The following is a 20949-nucleotide window of genomic DNA, read 5'->3' as shown; positions in this document are numbered from 1 at the left end:
CGATGTTTAGGATCGATTCGGAAAGTGTGTGGTCTACAAAGCGGATCTGAACAACTGGAGAATCTCAAGCAGAGTTTGATGCCGCAGCAATTGGGCGCCAACGAATTTAGGGCTGGTCGATTGATTTCTCCCGCACGTGAGCCCCGATAACAGTTAGCGTTATCTCTCTGACCGCCTCAAAATCAACTCCGTCTGATTGGTGGCAACCCATCGCCGCCGCCCGCGTGCGGTACATTCACCGCCCGGCAGGAAAAAATTTCGGGACGGCGAGGCGGAAAGAAGACGAACTCTTGGGTTCAGCAGCAGTTCTTCCTCAGCTGTTCCTCTCCATTCAAGCAATTGGTCGTTCTGACTGCCCATCCCGTCACCATGGCCGACCAGGATGTTCCCCATGCCACTTTCGACACCATCCTCATCCTTGACTTTGGTTCTCAATACGTACGCCCGCCCCTCTACTCTTCTCCCCAGCATCAATTACCCCGCCATGAGTCACCCACACTGACTTCCCCCAGACGCATCTCCTGACCCGGAGACTGCGCGAGATCAATGTCTACAGTGAGATGCTGCCCTGCACCCAGAAGGTGGCCGATCTCCCCTTCAAGCCCAAGGGTATCATCCTCTCCGGTGGCCCCTACAGTGTCTACGAGGACGGCGGTAAGCGCGATCCCTCTGCTCCCTCGGGGATCCCCTCAGACTCATCCATCCGTTGGCAGCTCCCCACGCTGATCCCGCCATCTTCGACCTCGGCGTCCCCATCCTCGGAATCTGCTACGGTCTCCAGGAAATCGCCTACCGTCTGGGCAAGGACAACGTCGACGCCGGTACCGAGCGTGAGTATGGCCACGCCGAGCTGCACGCCAAGAGACTCGACGACCAGGGTCACGTCGACAAGCTGTTCGCCGGCCTCGAGGGTCAGATCCGCGTCTGGATGAGTCACGGTGACAAGCTGGTCAAGCTCCCCGAGGGCTTCCACATCATTGCCACCACCTCCAACTCCGAGTATGCCGGTATTGCCCACCAGACCAAGCCCCTCTACGGGGTCCAGTTCCACCCCGAGGTCACCCACACTCCTCTCGGGGCCACCATCCTGAAGAACTTTGCCGTCGACATCTGCGAGGCCCAACAGAACTGGACCATGTCCCGCTTCGTCGACCAGGAGATCGCCCGCATCCGCAAGCTGGTGGGTGAGACCGACCACGTGTTGGGTGCCGTCAGCGGTGGTGTCGACTCCACCGTCGCCGCCAAGCTGATGAAGGAGGCCATCGGCGACCGCTTCCACGCCGTGCTCGTCAACAACGGCTGCATGCGTCTGAACGAGTGCGACATCGTCGAGGAGACCCTGAACAAGCACCTGGGCATCAACTTGACGGTGGTCGACGCCTCCAAGCGTTTCTTGGATGGCCTCAAGGGCGTGACTGAGCCCGAGAAGAAGCGCAAGTTCATCGGCAACACCTTCATCGACGTCTTCGAGGAGGAGGCTCTGAAGATCGAGGCCAAGGCCGAGCACGAGGGCGCCAAGATCAAGTGGTTCCTTCAGGGTACCCTGTACCCCGATGTCATCGAGAGTATCTCCTTCAAGGGTCCCTCGGCGACCATCAAGACCCACCACAACGTTGGTGGTCTGCCCCGTGAGTGATGATTCTGCGGTTTGCTGCGAGACGCGTGCTAATGTCGGACTAGAGCGCATGATTGACGGTCAGGGCATGAAGCTGATCGAGCCTCTCCGTGAGCTGTTCAAGGACGAGGTCCGGGCTCTGGGTCGCCAGCTGGGCATTGCCCACGAGCTGGTGATGCGCCACCCCTTCCCCGGCCCCGGCATTGCCATTCGTGTGCTGGGCGAGGTCACCCCGGAGCGCGTGGAGATTGCCCGCAAGGCCGACCACATCTTCATCTCCATGATCCGTGAGGCCGGTCTGTACGACCAGATTGCGCAGGCCTACGCCGCCCTGGACCCCAGCAAGGCGGTGGGTGTCATGGGTGACAAGCGTGTTTACGCCGAGATCATCATCCTGCGTGCGGTTGAGACGACCGATTGTGAGTGCTGATTGCCCGCGAGCATGTTCCGAGCGAAACTAACCGACGTAGTCATGACTGCCCGGGCATTCCCCTTCGACAACGAGTTCCTGAGCCAGTGCTCGACCCGGATCATCAACGAGGTCCACGGCGGTAAGTTGACGCCAGATGCCCCTGGAGGATCCGTGCTGACGAGATTAGTGTCCCGTGTTCTGTATGACATTTCCAGCAAGCCCCCGGCGACGATTGAGATGGAGTAAATGGGAGTTCCGTTACGAGTCTGATACATTTAGAAAGGAGTTATGGTTACGAAAATGGGGATGGCCGTAGAGCTAGACGAGAGCGACATAATGCATCATTGCCTTGAGTATTTATACCATGCTCCATGCTTCGTAAGAGTGGCCTCGAACTGGCCAGTTGGTGGCGGCCCGGAAGTACCCCGCATGGCCTTATCGATACGGCGGATTCCATCGCATTCTGTCTTCTTTCTCTTCCCCAAACCATCTCTCTCTCCTTCTCCCCCGCCATCGACTGCTCTCCCCAGACACCCAACCAACGGCCCTCCCACCATGCGACCGGACACTCCCCGCGACCCCGTCACCGGCCCCGAGGCAGGGCCAGCCTCCCCCTATCCCATCCGCCTGTCCGGCCCGGTGATCAAAGGGTTTGGGCGGGGCAGCAAAGAGGTGAGGCCGCGACAGACCCTCCTCACCAGCTGCACCAGTCGCTAATGGCCACAGTTGGGCATCCCTACTGCCAACATCCCCGCCGACGAGCTGGCCAAGTATCCCGATCTGTCAGTGGGCGTGTACTACGGCGTCGTGGCCCTGGATCCCTCCCGATTCGCCTCCCCGGAGCCCATCCTGCCCGCCGTGCTGAGCATCGGTTACAACCCTTTCTACAAGAACGAGACCAAGTCGATTGTACGTGGCTGTCCTGTCGCATCGCCCTGAGGGACAGTTTGGTTGATTGATGCCTGCCTCTGCGGGATCTAGGAAATTCATCTCATGCCGCCGCTGTCCGCGCCCTCCCCCACGGCCACCGCCGATGGCCCTGTGACCTTTCACAAAATGCCCGATTTCTATGGCACCCCCCTGAACCTCCTGCTCCTGGGCTATATTCGCCCCGAGTTCGATTATGTGTCGCTGGAAGCCCTCGTCGAGGACATCCGCGTCGATTGCGAGGTGGCGCGCCGCAGCCTGCAGCGCCCGGCGTATGCCTGCTATCTGGCCGGCAAGGAGGACGAGACCTGTCCGGAGGATGTAAGGGGGGAGATCCGTTGGCTGACCCGGTTTGAGTCGTGAGGGTGGCGGCGGCTGCTGCTGCTGCTGCTGCTGCTGCTGTGTTATTTGGATTGCCCGCGATAGACCGAGAGGGGCGTTTGTACCTAGGACCGACGTCACGATAGATGCGATAGAATGCAATGCCATGCATGCACCCTGCTTCCCAGAACTGGACTGGTCTCCAACCCAACCGGACAGATGCCTTGCAGTCCCTGGCTGGATCCACGTTCCCCGTCCAGCAACTCGTCGACGTCAGCCCAGCATGCCTGCCCGAGTACTCCGTACTTAAATTCGGGATGCTCGGGCGTCGACCATGGATGCCCTGATGCCCTTGTCTTTGGTCTCCCGCATCATCATCATCATCATCAATCCCTCCAGTATGGAACGTCTCCGTCAACATCTCCGTCGTCGTCGCAGCAGTGCTTCCAGCTCCACGCCGCTACAATCCCCGCCGACACTGTCCGCCAGCGAGAAACGTCGTCGCGAGGCCGAAGCCTGTCCGCCGCGTCGTCTATACCTGACCTCCGACACCCCCGACTTCGATCCGGGTATCCTGTCACGCTTCCGCGCCGAGGGCTTCAACGTCGAGTATCTTCCGTTCCCGGGGAGTAATCACAATGACCCGGACCGCGATCGCAAGGAGCTCGAATATCTGCTTCACGAACGAGAAGATGATCTCGAGCCGGGAGAGCGATACGCCGTGGTTGGTACGTCTATCCCTCACCACCACCACCACTACACCACCGCTACACCGCATAACTAACCCTAACCACCCCCAGCATACAACAAACCCGCCCACCTCCTCCTCGAATCCCACCACCAACCCTCCACCGCCACGAACCCCTTTCCCCGTCTCTGCGCCCTAGTCGCATACTACCCCGACGGCCCATCCCCCTCCCCATCCCCCTCTAGCTCTACCACCACACCCCCCACGGCAGACACCACCACAACAACAACAACCACCTCCTCAACCACCACCCCAACCACCTACCCCCCCTCCGTCCCTCTCCTCCCCATCCAAATCCACCTCGCCCGCACCAACACCAACAGTAGCAACAACCCCACCACCGACGCCATCCACATCCGCAAACGCCACCGCTGCCACATCTTCTACTACCCCGAATCCACCGCCCGCTTCGCCGAACCCACTTCCCCCACATACGACCGGCTGTCCGCCCGTCTAGCCTGGTCGCGCGCCCTGGAAGCCCTAAAGCGCGGGTTCGGGTGGCCTGGGACTCGATGGGGCGTGCCGGATGTGGAGGCCGTGTGGGAGGAGTATTGGCGGTGTTTGTCGGGGCCAGCTTCATCCTCTGGGGGGGAGAATGCTGTAGATCCTGGGGTTAGGGCGCGCGAGGAAGAAGATGAGCGGAGTCGTCGCGCCGCGGAGATCGTGGGGTTGATGGTGGGGAGTGGGATGGGGGTGCAGTTGGAGAGTTTGGCGATGGATAGTAGTCAGAGTGGGAGTGGGAGTCAGAGTTACAGTGGAAGTGGAAATGGAAATGGCAGTGGAAGTATAAGATCACCCGGTGGGGGTGGGATCAGCCATGTCAGCGAGACATGTACCGTCGAGGAGAACCCGATGGTGAATTGCGTGCCGACTTGTGCGGGGGGTATGTATACATCCCCTTCCCCTTCCTTCCTTTCCCCTTCGCATATCTTCCATCTTGATATGAGGTACTAACAACCCAGCACACACCCCCTCCACCCTAACCAAATTCTACACCCACCAATTCCTCCCCCTTTCCCCCCCCAACCAAAACCAAACCATCCGTCTGCTCTCCCGGACCACCGGCCCCGATCGCATCGTCGACGAACTCCTCTTATCCTTCACCCATACGCACGAAATCCCCTGGCTCCTGCCGCATGTCCCGCCGACTGATCGTCCCGTGCGAGTCGCCCTCGTCATGGCGGCTAGTTTCTGTGCGGGGAAGCTGGCGCGCTTGAATATTTACTGGGATCAGGCGAGCGTGTTGGTGCAGGTGGGGTTGTTGGATCCGAGGTATATCCCGTCGGGGTTTGTGGCGACGGGGGAGAATTTGTTGGGGAGGAGGACGGTGGAGAGATTACCGGTGGTTGGGGGGGAGGGGGTCGAGAGGGTTTTGTCGTAGTTTGATGGGGGGTGTGGTGGTGGTTGTTATGTAGAGTCTGACGGATGAATAATGAAATGGATGCCGCAACACCGTACGTGCTACTCTGTATAGGAGGTATGATTATATCCCTGACAGCCGGCTAATGGCCTCGCTGACGCCTCCCGCCTGCTGCAGCGTCAGCAGACTGGCCGCCTGCGCCCCCGGAATCACTTCCTCCACCGTCCGTCCCCGCGCCAGCCCCGTCACCACCGCCCCCAGCAGCGTGTCCCCCGCCCCGTTCACGCTCACGATCTCCGCTTCCTCCAGCACCGCCGCCGGGGGGAACAGTCGCAGGTACAACCCCCCGATGGCCCCCTCCGTGGTCGATGCCCGCGACAGAATGTACGGGGCCGACTCCGGGCTCGTCAGCCGTGCATCCCCCGGCCGCAGCAGTTGTGCCAGCAGCACCCCCTGAGCCCCCAGCTTCGTGACGATGCATGGGATAAATGGAAGCAGCTGAATGCTTTGCTGCGGAATCCCCTGGTCCACCAGCGTCGCCGATGTCATCGCCACGAGCCGCTCCCGCGAGCCCGATGCCGACATCCCCATCGCGTCGATGATGTGCCACCACCCCTCCGAGTCAAAGAGCCCGCCCTCCCGCGCGGCCGCGTACATCGTTGCCAGCTCGAGCTGGTTCGGCGCCGCCAGGTTGACGCGGTGGTTGGGGACACAGTCCGACGGCCCGATGGCCGACTGAAAAAGACGCCTGCTTTTCGCGGTCGAGACCGGCTCGAAAGCCACCCGGGCACCGTGCTTCTTGGCCAGAGCCACCCACTTGTCCAGGACCTCCGCATTCCAGTTGGCGTCCACCACCGCCCACTGGGGTTGCGCGCGGGACATCATCGGCTCCCAGAACCCCTCAAAGTCCAGTGTCTGCTCGGGCAGCTCCATGATCCCCATGTCGGCCATGGCCACTACCAGGTCTTTCTTCGCATCGTTGACCGCCACATACTGGGCTGTACGCGCCCCAGACGATGCTGGGAGCACCTTGATGCCGCTCGTGGAGAGACCCTCTTGCCGAAGACTGGTCAGCGCGGTCTGGCCACTCAGGTCGTCGCCAACGACGCTGCAGAACAGAACAGCGCTGTCGAGATATTTCGCCGCAATGGCCACATTGTGTCCCACTCCTCCCAGGCTCTGTCCGATGACGGCGCGATTCGACGTTTGCGGAGCGGGCGTGATGCTGTTTGCCGCCGCAGGGGCAAAGTCGCAAGAAAGATCGATTGCCAAAGAGCCAGCCACAAGGACGTCAGCCTTCGCGACGTGCTTGAGCGGATCCTTACTGGGTGAATGCTCCAGCTCTGTTTCTGAAGTCGCTTGGTCAGCCCTGCTGGTCCCGGAGATAGCTGGCATATGTCTGCGCAGACCATCTTACAATTAGGATATCCCTGACTGCGACGTACGAGGGCAGCTCACCGTTCATTGAGCGACCCCTCAGACCGCTCCAGTTTGGAGAGTTCCACGGCCACCTTGGTTGCCCGCTTCACGTTTGCCTCCACTAGAGCTCGGTTGGCGATCACACTCTTGCCACCGCTGAGTTCCTTGATCTTGGACAGCACAAAAGGCGTGTTGTCACTTCCATGGTAGCCTTCAACCTCGGCGAGGCGAAGGGCTTCGTCGATGATATCATCCATCTCATGCTTAGGAACAGAATGCTCAAGAGGCACAGGATTGGCGAGAAGAATTCCCGACGAAACAGGAATTTGCGACTGGGCGTCTGCAGCATGGTTAATCACCAGAACCATTCCATTCATGCATTCCCTGTGCTTTGTAGAAGCTCATCACGGAAAAGTATCTGCCACAGGAGGTATCACTTACAAACAATAGCCGCTGCTTCGGCCTCGTTTTGGATGACCTTTGGGCTCTTGAGCCCGCTGTCCCGCGTGTAGAAAGCAGGGAAATCCACCGATCCTTGACGGCCATCTGCAAATGTTCCCACGCAGACACCTTCCGTTTCAAGGTATTCAAGCGTACGCGGGATGTCCAGGAAGCTCTTGCATCCCGAGCTAACAACCGCCACCGGCGTGCGTCCCAGTTCGGTGAGATCAGCTGTTACGGTTAGTTGAGACCCATGCTGGCTCTAACTCTACGTACCCGAGATGTCCATGGAGTTTTCGCCCCCGCGATGTACACCACCTGTGACCGATCAGCACCAATAAGTCTGGCAAGAGCTGAAGCACCCACCTAATCCACCGGTCCCAAATACCTTGATACCGGCCAAGTGTGCAAGTACCATTGTCCCAGACACAGTTGTACCACCATGAAGGCGCTTTCCGGCCAGTCCCTACTACTGTCAGACGTGTATCCGTACGAAGTGCGGGACAGCCACCCACCAGGCCACAGATGTAACCGAGGTCTCGCCGGGAAACTTTCAGCGCATTCTTCGTCTCCGCGGTGGATGCCAGCTCGACGAGCTCCTCTGTACTTAATCCGACGCGGGCCTTACCACCGAGGATCCCAATCGTAGCAGGCACGGCGCCATTGGCCCGTACGACCGACTCTAGTAACGATGCAAGAGCGACGCTCTCGGGATAGGGAAAACCTGACCTTGTCAGCTAGAGCTGGCCAGACCTTGTCAGGCCGGTGGACGATCGTACCATGAGTGTAGATGGTCGACTCAAGAGCCACGACGGGCTTCCCCGTGGCCACGGCATCGCGGACTTCCTCGGATACCTTGAAGAGCCTGCTCTGAGCGAGACCGTGATAACGGCGGAATGCTGCTGGGGCTCTAGCTGATCTGCAGCATGATCGAGCTGCTGCTCGAGACGCGAGCATGGAAGGCCACGATGAGTTGCGAACCGTACAATCTTGGAATCGAGGGGTTGCGGGTTGTGTAGCTTGGTAGAGGAGGGCAGAGAGGAGTGGAAGATGAGGAGGAGAAGCAGTTATCGGCGATAAGCCAGCCAGGAACCGAGCAACTTTTGGCCGCGGCGGTCGCCGTACGTAATCCCCCAGTCGGGACACCTCAGCATCTCCGCGCGTCCTTCCCCCTCGCAATTCCTCCACCTCCCCCCATCCTTTCACTTTTGGCTTCTTCTTAGGACTATCTCCTGGCGAGCATAACTGGTCCTAGGCGCGGTCGTTGAAAGACCGCCCATCGCCCATCATGAGGCCGTTTACCGCACTCACTGCCCTGTGCGGGCTGTTTCTGTCCAGCACCAGCTTGGTCAATGCCGAGTCGACAGCGTCTAGCTCGCGAGTGGCTCTCCCTCGCGATTTCAAGCCCCCTCAGGTGTTCAAAAACGTAAATCTCGTTCGGAACACCAATCTGGAGAAGGGATATCTTCGTGAGACCGTCAATGTGGTGGTTGAGAACGTGGACAAGCAACCGCAGAGCGACTACTACTTGTCCTTCCCATCCGACCTCTACGACAAGGTCGGAGCGCTGGAAGTCCGCGACAAGTCGGCCCCGGAGCAGGGAAGATTTGATGTGGAAGCTACGGAGTTTGATTCGAACAGGTATGTCGTCCTCAATGGCGGCTAATGGCTGGTTGGTGAGGCCGAAGCCACGGTTGCTTGATCCGGACCGTCGCTGATCTTCTGTCTTCGCAAATTCGCAGTGACTTCCAGTACTATGTCGTTCATTTCCCCCAACCTCTGGCCCCTTCGTCGCAGATCACTCTCGGGATCTCCTACTCCGCCCTCAACAGCCTGAGCCCGCGTCCTGCAACCATCAGCCAGACTGATCGCCAGTTCCTCGCCTACTCTTTCTCCGCCTATGCCCCCTCGGCATATACGACGGTGAGCCAAAAGACCAAGCTCAAGTTCCCCAGCACAAACGTTCCCGATTACACAACCACGGACCTGACTTCGGGCACGGACCCGGAGCGCCAGGGTACCAGCTACACGTACGGGCCCTACGACACGGCCAATGTCGCTCCCGGAACGACCTACCCGGTCAGTGTCCGCTACGAGTTCACCAAGCCCGTGATCACGGCATCTTTGCTGGAGCGGGACCTGGAAGTGTCCCACTGGGGCGGCAACCTGGCGACGGAAGAGCGCTACTGGCTGCGCAACAACGGCTCCCAACTCGCGAATAACTTCAACCGGGTGGAGTGGACCCTTAGCACCTACCAGCAGTTGCCATCCTCCGCTATTCGCGAACTTAAGTACCCGCTGAAGCCCGGCTCTGTGGACCCGTACTTCACCGACGACATTGGCAATGTTTCCACGAGCCGTTATCGTCCCGGAAAAATCCCGAACCGCGAGGGATCCTTGGAGCTTCGCCCCCGGTACCCGATTTTCGGAGGATGGAACTACAGCTTCCGTATCGGGTGGAACAACGAGCTTTCTGCGTTCCTTCGCCGGGCTGTGGCGGGCGCCGATTCGTACGTGCTGAAGGTTCCTTTCATTGAGGGACCCAAGGTTTCCGAGGGAATTCAGTACGAGAAGGTCGTCGTGCGGGTGGTTCTCCCCGAAGGCGCCCGGAACGTCCGCTATGAGCTCGTCGAGAAGGCCTCTAGCAATGGCCTTCCCAGTGCCAGTCAGATCGAGTCCCAACTGTCCAGCCATAAGACTTTCATGGACACCCTGGGCCGCACGGCGCTGACATTGACCGTGGAGGATCTCACGGACGAGGCTCGTGATTCTCAATTAGTGGTAAGCAAGAATCCACCCCGGATCGATTGCGTGATACTCACCATTGGACGCAGATCACATATGACTACTCTTTGTGGGATGGCCTGCGCAAGCCGGTGACCATCACGGCTGGCCTGTTTACCGTGTTCGTTGCCGCGTGGGCGATTGGAAACATCGACGTGAGTATCAGGAAGCGGTAGTGGGAATGGATGTATCATATGTTTCAGTTATACCACCCAAGGCTTGACTAGGAGCTGTTTGCGACCTGATTCGAGCTACGTAGAAATTCCCTCGATATAAAAACATAAGTTATACCTTAGCTGATCTTGCCTTCTGTTCTCCTAAACACCGTGTAAACAAACGCTGCACATGTCACCTGACAAGAACTAGCGGAAGGAGGATTGGCTTCTGTCTCTTATCTATAGCAGACTTTCCTATCGGTTATATCGTGGCTTGCTAATGATAGCAAGGCCAATAAACTACGACTACCGATCACATGCACACTGTTGGGTCCTGTACCCCTTGCATTCTAGCGTAAGTATATCTTAAACAGGCTCTCCAGAAGGTCAGAGCTGAGAGTTAGTGAAGAGGTGCAAGAAGTCCAACAGTGGTTGCGGGACAGATGCGCACTTCTGGCTTTCCTAGATGCTCTACGGAGTACAGCGGAATCAAGAATCTACAATACCAAAGACCGTCCACTGCACTGTTGCCTGAATCTGTAACACGCCTTGCAGGACGAGGGCGTGCTCGAACATCACGTGCTTCTATTCCACAGCGCAAGTGATATCTATACCAATTAGCTGCGAGGCTCATGTAATTCTTCTCAATTGGAAGCCTCGACGAGCACCTATTGGGTGGAATCACCCGATGCAAACAATAGACAGCTGAGCAGCATCCGATTCCGTAGACCTGATCGGAATACCTGTTCAATACCATTGGGAGCAGGGTTCATGGTTCTATAGCCGACTCTGTTGCAGCTTACACCTATGCAAGCGAGAGCAAGCCGAGCGGAAGCCGATCAGCGGGTTTGCATGCAGATGCTGCAGACTGTAAATGATACATGGCGACGGCTTATCGATTATGATGCACTGCTTTCTTGTGCACGAGGCCACTCGCATCCAGTAGTCTCGCCGGGGACATACTATTCAGCTACGTTGCCATCCTCCGCGCTTTGCTAGTCGGAGTCACTGAGTGAATCGGACCTCCTGGATTCCTGGTCTGCAGGTGACAGAGTCGACGTTGGGATGTGACCTGTCGGAATCGGACTCTTATCAAGAGAAATGCCGCCGAGATTAAATTTTCCTAGCAGCTGCCGTATCTTCATGCAAAGCTGTCCGAGACACTATCCAGCTGAGCTCCCTTGATACGAGTCTAAACGCCAACCGCCTATCAGGTCCAGGCAGCCGAGCCTGAGCCAATAACCCCTGTCTCCTACGATAGCGAATGCGGTGAATAGAAAGTCACAAGATGCATGATGCGCGACACCGCTCGTGCCTTTGGATGTTGCCTTGCCTCGATTAGTCTTGCGGTGCATGGCATGGCAGCAATGGCCGGTGTACGTCATCGCGTCCAGGAATCACGGCAACCGAATGAAGTGGACTGGGGCGAATGGGAGCGATCAGGGCCCGGGCATGGCGCGGAAGTATTGCGATGAGTTCCCATTACTTCATATGGACCCTTCGAGACGGCCAGGGAGTGGAGCCCCCTGGTGGGTTGGAGCAAAACCACGCACGCCTGAAACTCAGAGTCCGCGCACCCCATCCGTTCCATGCCCAAGAAAAGGATGACTGATCCACCCCCGCCTCGGACGAGAGAGGGGGAAATGGAATGTTTGGAACTTTGGGGGAAAAGAAAAAGGGGGCGCGGTTCCGGATCGACATTCTATGGGGTAATAGCACGGGGCAGGCGTGAGCCATTTTAATAATGGAAATTCCCGGCAGGTGCTTCCGGCGCACCTCATTTGACTGTCCGTTGCAGACTAGGCGGATTCCTCAACCCCCGCAAGTCACTAGGAATGGATTGAGGATAGCGACGGGCCATCAGCCAGGTACCGATCGGCCACCCCCGCAGTCTAGACGCGTGAGGAAGATTCGGCAGAGATGACTTCATTCGAGAATGGAGGCCCGAACCAGAAACCGGTACTGTGTATACTGTATACTGTATACCCCATCTGGCGGTGTGTGTGTGTGTGGGCGTGATCCCTGGCCGCGAGCTTTAGGTTTTATCCGCCGGGGGGTTATCAGGCGGTCCCTGAGCAGTCCTGGACTCCTGGCAAGAGCCCAATGATTCCGCGCCAAGTTGATAGATCGCCCGGCACGTATCGTCGTCCCGCGAGGGTCTCGAGAACCTCCTACATCCAACACAGCAGAAGAAATGTGTCAATCCCCATCAACCATTAGTACTGCTATCTACATCCCAGTGATAAGAACCGCCCCGGCTGATAAGACCGGGACCAAAAATGCGGCATTTTTCTATCGCGATGCCCGCCATTACGCAGAGAAAACCTGCAAATCTGTCGCGAGACGGCATCGCCGGCGATGATTTGCAGGTCACTAGCCACCATGACACACCAAAACCCCCCCTTCAAAACCTACAGCCCTACTAAGTGGAGAGAGCCCAGCCGGTCCGGTCAGCTGACTAAACCAGGAATCTGGCTGCTTTCTTAGTGGGTTGGTTCCCGTACGGTATCGTCCCCGTACGGAGTAGAACTATGTACCTTGTACCTTGTACCTTCAGGTTAAATACTGTCTGACGGGCCTGCCACAAGCCTGTGACACCAGGTACCGTGGGAATAGTCCTGCGTTAGACACACTATCTACCTATAGTGGGCAATAGACCCCAGGAGGCTCAGTGGCTCTGCTCCGTGTCAGTCTCACGCGATGTCTTTCTCTGTTCTAAATTTGTCCAGCTGAAGGGCACCCGAGGGACCTTGTATAACCGGCAACTAGCCACAGCGACTCCAGCTCCCGTGACCAGGCATTGAGGCAATTATTCCAATTTTAGCCCCCGGCCACCAATCACGTCGTTCTGCTGCGGTATTTTTCGCTCTTGCCTCATTCGCGCTATTATTACCAGCGATGCCTAAACTGGAAGCCGGGACCCACTCCCTTGGCATCGAGGTTCGAGTCATCCACCGGGGAACCGTTGCTCAACCATCAGGGAGGCATGGGGAAAGGCAACGGCCAGGCAGGTCCAGAGAGTGGCCTACTTGGGGACATTTGTCAGAGATGGAGGCATACGTCTCGTCCTTGGGACAGATGCAGGGCAGGTCGAGGAGCCCTTCTTAGTCGGTCCTACCCTGAGCATCAGCGAGCAGCATCAATTATCTGACAGTTGGGAACAACGTGGAGACCCATGCACAAGGGCGGGCCAGCAATGATCCTCAGGCAGGACCAGGCCGTCCAACGACTGCCCCGGACCGGGCCCCGTTCCTGGCCGATCGCATAGCACCGGCTATCTGGATTCTGGTTATCCTGCGCCGCGCTGGCAGGCCGGCTGGCACCACAGGTATGACTTAATGATGGCAATAACCGGACTATTAAAAATTCATCCTCATTTGATTATTATTCCCGATTATTAAATTCCCATTTCAGAATGGTTCTGGACATTTCGAGGAAGCGCTTCCTCGTTTGGCTTCAGGTCCAATTGTTATAAAGAGTCAAGTGCCTGCCAATTCCTGACGCCTGGCATTGCTTTGTTCTACTCATCCCATTCTTAACACCGTTGCTTCATCCCCATCCTCTCTGTTCCCTCCGCCCCCTTTCCATCTGGAAGTCTTTTTCTTCTCCCTCCTTCCCTCCCTCCCTCCCTCCCTCCCCAGCGCATTGTTGGTGACGTGTCGGTGAATGGCTGGTACCGACAACTAAACCCGTCCGTTACTTGCTCTCCCCGATAAGCTTCGAGCTTTCGTCATTGCCCTGGCCATCGCAACCGCAAACTTCAAAAACCATATCACCAATTCTCTCCCTCATCTTTGGACGCTCCCATCGAGGTAGGTTTGTCGCCTGCGGTCTAGAACCCCCATCCTTTCGCTTGTGTTCTTTTTGTGCTTTCTATATCTACCGTCCTGGATCCGCATATCTGCCCTTATCTTTCCCAGCTTCTCAAGAAAATTCCCGACTCCCTCAGCTTCCTCCTTCTTACGCATCAAGCTCTGCTCCTGCCTTGTTATTCGTGCATGACTTACCAGGAGACAGCGATAAACCTCCTAGTACCTCCTCACTCTCGCGTTCAATTGACCTTCCGAACCTGACCTGCCCACCCTCCTCTAATCATGGTCTCTCCCGCCCCCTCTTCGTCGCCGCTTTCAGACGGCCACATCAATGGCAACAACACCCTTCCCATGCGGACAGGCCCTAAGCTCTATGGTAGCAATGATGGTTCCCAGTCAGGAGCTGGCACTCCCATTGGCTTCCAAAGACACCCACACAACAAGTTCTTTGACAATGTAGCGGGATCCAGTGTGCGTCAACCTTCGCCGCAGCCCACTCATCTGGGGATCCCCGGAGGTGGTCAGCATCGCATTTTGTCAGAAGAAGACCCTGGCTACGTGGCAGCAAAGTTTGAAGGGAAGGAAAAACAAATGGAGCAAGGTGAGGATTCCGGTACTGCCTCGATTTGTCAGTGGTCATCATTCTGACGCTTTCTCGTTGCTAGTCATGGATCAGCTGGAGAAGAAAGGCTTCATCCCCGTTGAGTTTGTCATTGGAGAAACGGAGTGGTTCTACAACCAGCTCGGAATTGACGACACATACTTCCAGACGGAGTCCGTCGACGCCATCGTCACCCAGATTCTCTCCCTATATGCTGCCAAGGTCGCAGCGTATGCTCGTGATGACAAGAAGCTTGAGATCCGGCTGGACAAGGAAGCAGAAGATCATGCTGTCTACATCGATACCAGCAAGCCCGGCGTGTCGACAGTCGAAGGTCCTGGGTACGAGCAACGGATTGATAAGAAATATATCAACAGCTCCACCCACGATAACAGCTACCGCGTCGAGACCTTCCGTTCGCCAACACCAATCCCCGGCGATGATGGGCAACAGCTCCGCTGTTATTTCGTGTACAAATGCCAGTTTGCCAACCCTAACCCGGACCCGAACGAGACCAACATCGATATCATCGGCGAAAAAAGATTCCTGCAGAAAGCCACGGCTAACACGAAAGCCATCTACCAAGAAATCATCAGCAATGCGGTCAGCCGATCCGGCCCGGTCATCGAGATGTTTGAGATTGAGAAGAGCCGCGAAAAGAGACTAGTCATCGCCTATCGTCAAGGCTCTGCAATGGGACTGTTCAGCGCGCTTTCTGATCTCTACCACTACTACCGTCTGACTAGCTCGCGAAAGTACCTGGAGAACTTCTCCAACGGTATCTCGGTGATTTCGCTTTATCTGCGTCCGCTGCCAAATAAGGAGATTGTCCAAAAATATCCCCCGATCGAGGCCGCCATTCACCAGATCATCAAGGAAGTCTCCCTTTTGTACTGCATTCCTCAGAACAGATTCCAGCACCATTTCGCCAGCGGGCGCCTCAGCTTGCAGGAGACGATCTATGCCCATTGCGCCTGGGTGTTTGTTCAGCAGTTTCTGAACAGATTGGGCTCCGAATATACCTCCCTGACTGATCTTTTGGACTCGAACAACAGCGTTCACGCGGAACTGTTGGCGAAGATCAAGAAGAGATTGCGTACCGAGACGTTCACATCTGACTACATCTCAGAGATTGTCAACAAGTACCCAGAGCTCATCCACAAGCTCTACCTGGACTTTGCCAACACGCATTACGTGCAGACGCGTGGCCCTGCTGAGGATGACTTTCTTCCAACGCTGAGTTACTTGCGCCTGCAGGTCGACGAGGTCTTGGACGGCCCCAAGTTGAAACAGCTCATCTCGAGTAGCGCGGCCAATGAGCATGACGAGATGGTCATGAGCGCCTTCCGTGTGTTCAATGCCTCGATCCTCAAGACCAACTTCTTCACGCCGACCAAGGTTGCACTTAGTTTCCGGCTCAATCCCGACTTCCTTCCGGAGCACGAATATCCCCAGCGCCTCTATGGCATGTTCTTGGTGATCAGCTCCGAGTTCCGTGGATTCCATCTGCGATTCCGGGATATTGCTCGCGGAGGCATTCGCATTGTCAAGAGCCGAAACAAGGAGGCCTATAGTATCAACGCGCGCTCACTGTTCGATGAGAATTACAATCTCGCCAACACGCAGCAGCGCAAGAACAAGGACATTCCCGAAGGTGGTGCAAAGGGTGTGATCCTTCTTGATGTCAATCACCAGGACAAAGCTCGCGTGGCTTTCGAGAAGTACATTGACAGTATCTTGGACCTGTTGCTGCCTCCCGTGAGCCCGGGTATCAAGGACCCAATCGTGGACTTGCATGGCAAGGATGAGATTCTTTTCATGGGTCCCGATGAGAACACAGCCGAGCTGGTCGACTGGGCTACGGAGCATGCCAGGAACCGGGGTGCCCCTTGGTGGAAGTCGTTCTTCACTGGTAAGAGCCCCAGACTGGGCGGCATCCCCCACGATACCTACGGCATGACAACCCTGTCTGTACGCCAGTATGTGCTTGGTATCTACCGCAAGCTGAAGATCGACCCGAGCACAATTCGTAAGCTGCAGACTGGTGGGCCCGACGGTGACCTGGGCTCTAATGAAATCCTCCTCGCCAACGAGAAGTATACGGCCATCGTCGATGGCTCCGGCGTGATCGTTGATCCCCAAGGTCTGGATCAGGCGGAGCTTGTTCGACTCGCCAAGAAGCGGGCGACCATTTCTGAATTCGAGCTGTCGAAGCTTTCGCCCCAGGGCTACCGGGTTCTGGTGGATGAGAGCAACATTCATCTGCCAAGCGGCGAGCTGGTCCACAATGGTATGATCTTCCGCAACCTGTTCCACCTGCGCCGCGATCAGCAGTACGATACGTTTGTGCCTTGCGGTGGACGACCGGAGTCCATTGATCTCTCCACTGTTGGGAAGCTGATCCAGAATGGAAAAGCCACCATCCCGTATATTGTTGAGGGAGCCAACCTCTTCATCACGCAAGACAGCAAGCTCCGTCTTGAGCGGGCTGGTTGCATCCTGTTCAAGGATGCGTCTGCTAACAAAGGAGGCGTGACGTCCTCGTCGTTGGAGGTTCTGGCATCCCTGTCTTTCAATGACGAAGAGTTTGTGGAAAACATGTGCATCCGCGAGGATGGCACTGTGCCGACGTTCTACGCAGAATATGTCAAGCAAGTGCAGGAGGTCATCAAGCACAATGCTACCCTGGAATTTGAAGCCATCTGGCGGGAACATGAGCAAACAGGGCTGCTCCGCAGCGTCCTGAGTGATCGTCTTAGTGTTGCTATCACCAAGCTGGACGAGGAGCTTCAGAAGACCGAGCTGTGGGATAACGTTGAGCTTCGCCGCTCAGTGCTCCATGATGCTCTGCCGAAACTCCTTCTGGAAAAGATTGGTCTCGACACTATCCTTCAGCGGGTCAGTATTAACAGCTCGATTGGTTTAATAGCCTGAGACTAACATTGAACTAGGTGCCCGAGAACTATCTGCGAGCCATCTTTGGCAGCTACCTAGCGAGCCGGTTTGTGTACCAGTATGGTAGCAGCCCAAGCCAATTTTCCTTCTTCAACTTGTAAGTGATCCACCCTGACTTAGCAATTGCAGTGCCCCCTCTAACGTCGACTCTAGCATGACCAAGCGACTTGCGCAGCTCGAGGCGACTCACGACTCTTAGACGGATATACCTGTTTTCATCATTCTTCGAGATATGCATTTTCCGGGTAATACCTACTGCACATAAGCAGTGTTACGGATATATTAATTACGACCGATGTCCATTGCATGGGATACAAAAAAAGACATGAGTACTACAGACCTAATACAGCTTTTTTTTCCTTTTCCTTCTGGCCTGAGGGATTTGACCAGTTCATGTCTGCTTTGCGTTCAATTCCACCTAGAATTTGTCTGGCTGCATCATTGTAATGCCTTCGTAGCTCGGTAGCCTTTGACCTGGGATGGCAGCCACTCTCATCCATAGTTTACAAAGAATGGATGCATTTGAGGGGAGAGATGGACGTTCATTGCGAAACGAGGCTTACGATTGTGTATGTAATCTGCTTGCAGGCTATGTTCGCTGAAGAAAGGACGTTGTGGAGGTTTGTTTATACTAGTTGGTACAATCAGGTATTTACAAGTACATGGTCGACTAGACAATGATTTCGTTGTCTTTGATGTTGAACTTCGGCCCCTCTTCGTACTCGGTGCGTTCGATCTGTTCCAGCTGTGCCCACTGCTCCGGGTATTTGGCCTTAGCCCATTTTTCGACTTCGTCTTTCCAGTATTGGTAGGGGATGGCGTTGTAGAGTAATCCGATACTGGGAGTCTGTGTTAGTGATGTACGACCGGGGTGGGTAATAGGACGAGGGGACGTACGAGTTGCGGGTTACTTGGAAGCCGGTTTCGCTAGGCATCTTGTCCAGCGCTTCAGTGGCGAGGTCAAACTCGCACTGCCCGGCTAGAGCCTCGACGTAGGCCATGTATAATTGACGATCGACGCTGATCTCGAGACGCTTGACCTTGCTCATCATTTTGATCGCCTCCTGGACCCCGTTGTGGTGTTTCTCGCACGCCTTGAAGAAGATGGCAATGGTTTTCTGCGACGGGCCTTCGTCCGACTGGAGAATGTCGCGGAAGACGTCCAATGCTTTCTCCGGCATATCACAGGCTGCGTACGCGAGCATGAGCCCGTTCAGCAAGCGCGTGTTGAGGTCGACCTCCACGTCGAGCTTGAGCATGTTGTGGACTAGCTCCACGTTTTTGGCGTCCTGGGTCCGGGCGAGGCCCTGGAAACACCGGGCGTACGTGTTGGGCTTCGGCCGCCGCGCAAAATCCTCCGCCTGTCGCATGTGTCCGAAGACCAAGAAGGCCAAGTCACTTCGGTTCCGCTTGAAGAACGACGTCATGATCTCGGTTCGCAGACTCACTCCGGCTTCGGGGAAGGCCAGTTGGAGCAGGTTGTACATTTCCCAGACATCATCGCTCTCCTGGCTCAGGTCGGTAATGAAATCAGTAAGAGCATTGCGGATCTTTATCCGTTCTTCCGAGTCATAGGTGCCTAGGCGGGGACGAAGTAGCTCGGAGACGCCCTCCCAGTCATGACGGTACAATAGCATGTGCGTCAACGCTGCTAAGGTATCGGCTTCTAACCGAACATTGTTTTCGAATAAAGGATCAAGAAGCGAGGTCACTTGTTCCATCACGGCATCCTCCTGGCTTGACAAGCAGAGCACCGTAATCAGCTTGTTCATCAACGGCATGTTCTCCATCATGATCGTTTCTGGGTCTTGCATGTCGTGAATGAAACCTAATGCCGCCTTCACATCACCTGCCTGAATATAGGATTCCAGTCGCAATAGGTGCGTCTGCATATCCGGCTGCAGGCCCCACTGGGAAGCCAGAGAAGCAAGATCGGCGGCCAATTCGGGATTCTTGACGGAATTCGCGTACTCGATCATATCGTTCACACATGCAATGCTCAATGAGTCTCTTGCATCTTGATTTCCAGCCGTCAATATTTTGGCCTTCTCCAAGACGGCAGCAGCACTGTTAGTTTGAACTGCTTCCCAGAGCAGCGTCACACCTATGGTCTCGGTAACCTGGGACTGCGGAAGTGACTTATAGATAGACGCTGCCCAAACAGTCTCACCTTTCAGGATCGCGTATCGGATCACAGTTGCTTTTGCCTTGATAGAGGGTTCCTGCCCATAAGGTGCAAGACACTCATAAACCGTTTCCACGGCTGCATATAGGTCTTGCTCGACAAGGAGATTGAGCAATTCTTCATGGGCGTGTTCGTCAAACTCGACGCCATGTTCGTGAAGCCTTTCCGTGGTGCGTCTCAGTTCAGACCTGTCATTGATGATAGCAAACCCTCTCATGACTGTAAGCCAAGGGGAAGGGCTGGTCTTGCTCAGTCTATCCCAGAAATTCTCGACCACATGCCGGGCTTCCTGCGGATTACCAAGCATTGCCTGGACGTAAATATATGAAAGGAGCGCAGGCCGACTGATGTGGTTGTGCCCAAATCCATGATCGTCACACAGCTCCAAGAAAGCCAGACGGGCCATTTTCCGCACGACTTCGTGCGACTCGGGCAGGCATTTCGCTTCGGCCAGGACGTAGAGAACGTTTTCGAGATTTTCAGTTGAGAAGACCTTCTGCCACTCCTCGGGCTCCAACTCTTCCTCGCGAGCTCGTAGGTATTTCCAGGTGGTAACCAGCAGCTTCGCATGGAAGCTCGTAATGACCCCGGGGGCTTCCGCGCGCGCAACGATAAAGTCCTGGAAAGCCTTTGCCAAAATTCCATTGGCGGGGCCTCTGCTTTGGTCACTCAGGGACCTCAACAAGTCCCTCATTGGCTTCAGGCCAGTTTCGGACGGCAGGATTGCAGTTTGAGGACCGGCATTGGGGACCGCGTTAAAGGCGAAAAGCCCGCGTCGCTGGACATGGTACGGACCCAGAGGGCCTAGCTTCCGGGATCGATGGCTACGAGCGGTATGCAGGAAGCGATAGTGACAGCGCGACGAGGGAAGGGGCTCGTTATTCAGGATGGCCCGAAAGACCCTCCTGGTAAGGTGGGATTGCATGTTGTTGGGTCGCGGGGAGGAGAAAGAGGCGTGTTCAATCCCCCACAGCAACGATGTAGAACGGGATTAGACAATAGACGATAGACAATTGGCTGCCAGCCGAAGCCTAATTGACGGCACGTCACCGAGGGGAGAGGATGATGATGGAGCAAGACGGAGTTGCGGGCGGAAGTCCAGGCGGCTCTTGGCGCGTGCCGAAAAAGAAATCGACCGCATCGCCGGCCCAGCTTCATTCCTGACCTGATCTTTCCTCCCCTTCCCCTCCCACTTGGCCAGATCGTTGTTGACT

At 56.1% G+C, this 20949-nt stretch overlaps 6 protein-coding genes across 6 annotated transcripts; 4 read left to right on the top strand and 2 right to left on the bottom strand.

Annotated features, from left to right (window-relative positions):
• The first annotated feature begins 265 nt into the window (after positions 1 to 265).
• On the top strand, positions 266 to 2356 carry gua1 (GMP synthase (glutamine-hydrolyzing)). Its single transcript, XM_025717433.1, has 6 exons — positions 266 to 438; positions 513 to 654; positions 714 to 1628; positions 1681 to 2034; positions 2086 to 2166; positions 2215 to 2356. The coding sequence occupies exons 1-6, from the start codon at positions 370 to 372 to the stop codon at positions 2271 to 2273; spliced, it is 1620 nt and encodes a 539-aa protein (XP_025579390.1). The 5' UTR covers positions 266 to 369; the 3' UTR covers positions 2274 to 2356.
• A 159-nt stretch (positions 2357 to 2515) lies between these two features.
• On the top strand, positions 2516 to 5404 carry BO80DRAFT_398539 (dienelactone hydrolase; the record flags this gene model as incomplete). The annotated part of the gene is made up of 7 exons (XM_025717432.1): positions 2516 to 2699; positions 2754 to 2936; positions 3009 to 3313; positions 3675 to 4003; positions 4076 to 4906; positions 4986 to 5283; positions 5344 to 5404. Exons 1-7 carry the CDS (start codon positions 2583 to 2585, stop codon positions 5402 to 5404), a joined length of 2124 nt encoding a protein of 707 aa, XP_025579389.1. The 5' UTR covers positions 2516 to 2582.
• BO80DRAFT_421700 (pseudouridine-5'-phosphate glycosidase/carbohydrate kinase family protein) lies at positions 5028 to 8298 on the bottom strand. The gene is made up of 7 exons (XM_025718668.1): positions 8023 to 8298; positions 7759 to 7967; positions 7610 to 7709; positions 7520 to 7561; positions 7244 to 7474; positions 6842 to 7142; positions 5028 to 6782 (listed from the first exon to the last, which is right to left on the bottom strand). The coding sequence occupies exons 1-7, from the start codon at positions 8198 to 8200 to the stop codon at positions 5507 to 5509; spliced, it is 2337 nt and encodes a 778-aa protein (XP_025579388.1). The 5' UTR covers positions 8201 to 8298; the 3' UTR covers positions 5028 to 5506.
• A 91-nt stretch (positions 8299 to 8389) lies between these two features.
• On the top strand, positions 8390 to 10327 carry BO80DRAFT_421698 (dolichyl-diphosphooligosaccharide--protein glycotransferase subunit OST1). The gene is made up of 3 exons (XM_025718667.1): positions 8390 to 8884; positions 8986 to 10024; positions 10078 to 10327. Exons 1-3 carry the CDS (start codon positions 8532 to 8534, stop codon positions 10201 to 10203), a joined length of 1518 nt encoding a protein of 505 aa, XP_025579387.1. The 5' UTR covers positions 8390 to 8531; the 3' UTR covers positions 10204 to 10327.
• A 3949-nt stretch (positions 10328 to 14276) lies between these two features.
• BO80DRAFT_451996 (glutamate dehydrogenase (NAD(+))) lies at positions 14277 to 17749 on the top strand (the record flags this gene model as incomplete). The annotated part of the gene is made up of 4 exons (XM_025721924.1): positions 14277 to 14595; positions 14660 to 17493; positions 17547 to 17647; positions 17704 to 17749. The coding sequence occupies 4 exons, from the start codon at positions 14277 to 14279 to the stop codon at positions 17747 to 17749; spliced, it is 3300 nt and encodes a 1099-aa protein (XP_025579386.1).
• A 255-nt stretch (positions 17750 to 18004) lies between these two features.
• BO80DRAFT_174930 (putative mitochondrial respiratory complex I chaperone (Cia84)) lies at positions 18005 to 20935 on the bottom strand. Its single transcript, XM_025713962.1, has 2 exons — positions 18448 to 20935; positions 18005 to 18389 (listed from the first exon to the last, which is right to left on the bottom strand). The coding sequence occupies exons 1-2, from the start codon at positions 20658 to 20660 to the stop codon at positions 18221 to 18223; spliced, it is 2382 nt and encodes a 793-aa protein (XP_025579385.1). The 5' UTR covers positions 20661 to 20935; the 3' UTR covers positions 18005 to 18220.
• Positions 20936 to 20949: the final 14 nt, after the last annotated feature.

This window comes from Aspergillus ibericus (assembly GCF_003184845.1).
Source record: "Aspergillus ibericus CBS 121593 unplaced genomic scaffold BO80scaffold_4, whole genome shotgun sequence".
NCBI classification, from domain to species: domain Eukaryota; kingdom Fungi; phylum Ascomycota; class Eurotiomycetes; order Eurotiales; family Aspergillaceae; genus Aspergillus; species Aspergillus ibericus.
The sequence above is the reverse complement of the archived record's forward strand: the minus strand, read 5'-3'. Positions and strand labels throughout refer to the sequence as shown.

What these genes read in the sequence shown, in the direction of transcription:
- gua1 (XM_025717433.1), top strand. Translation starts at nt 370, where the DNA reads ATGGCCGACCAGGATGTTCCCCATGCCACTTTCGACACCATCCTCATC. An exon ending in CAGTGTCTACGAGGACGGCG is followed by an intron (nt 655 to 713) that starts GTAAGCGCGATC and finishes ATCCGTTGGCAG; the next exon opens with CTCCCCACGCTGATCCCGCC. An exon ending in CATCAACGAGGTCCACGGCG is followed by an intron (nt 2,167 to 2,214) that starts GTAAGTTGACGC and finishes TGACGAGATTAG; the next exon opens with TGTCCCGTGTTCTGTATGAC.
- BO80DRAFT_174930 (XM_025713962.1), bottom strand. Translation starts at nt 20,660, where the DNA reads ATGCAATCCCACCTTACCAGGAGGGTCTTTCGGGCCATCCTGAATAAC. An exon ending in TTCCAAGTAACCCGCAACTC is followed by an intron (nt 18,390 to 18,447) that starts GTACGTCCCCTC and finishes ACAGACTCCCAG; the next exon opens with TATCGGATTACTCTACAACG.
- BO80DRAFT_421698 (XM_025718667.1), top strand. Translation starts at nt 8,532, where the DNA reads ATGAGGCCGTTTACCGCACTCACTGCCCTGTGCGGGCTGTTTCTGTCC. An exon ending in ACGGAGTTTGATTCGAACAG is followed by an intron (nt 8,885 to 8,985) that starts GTATGTCGTCCT and finishes GCAAATTCGCAG; the next exon opens with TGACTTCCAGTACTATGTCG. An exon ending in CTCGTGATTCTCAATTAGTG is followed by an intron (nt 10,025 to 10,077) that starts GTAAGCAAGAAT and finishes CATTGGACGCAG; the next exon opens with ATCACATATGACTACTCTTT.
- BO80DRAFT_421700 (XM_025718668.1), bottom strand. Translation starts at nt 8,200, where the DNA reads ATGCTCGCGTCTCGAGCAGCAGCTCGATCATGCTGCAGATCAGCTAGA. An exon ending in CGAAGCAGCGGCTATTGTTT is followed by an intron (nt 7,143 to 7,243) that starts GTAAGTGATACC and finishes ACCATGCTGCAG; the next exon opens with ACGCCCAGTCGCAAATTCCT. An exon ending in GAGGGGTCGCTCAATGAACG is followed by an intron (nt 6,783 to 6,841) that starts GTGAGCTGCCCT and finishes TGGTCTGCGCAG; the next exon opens with ACATATGCCAGCTATCTCCG.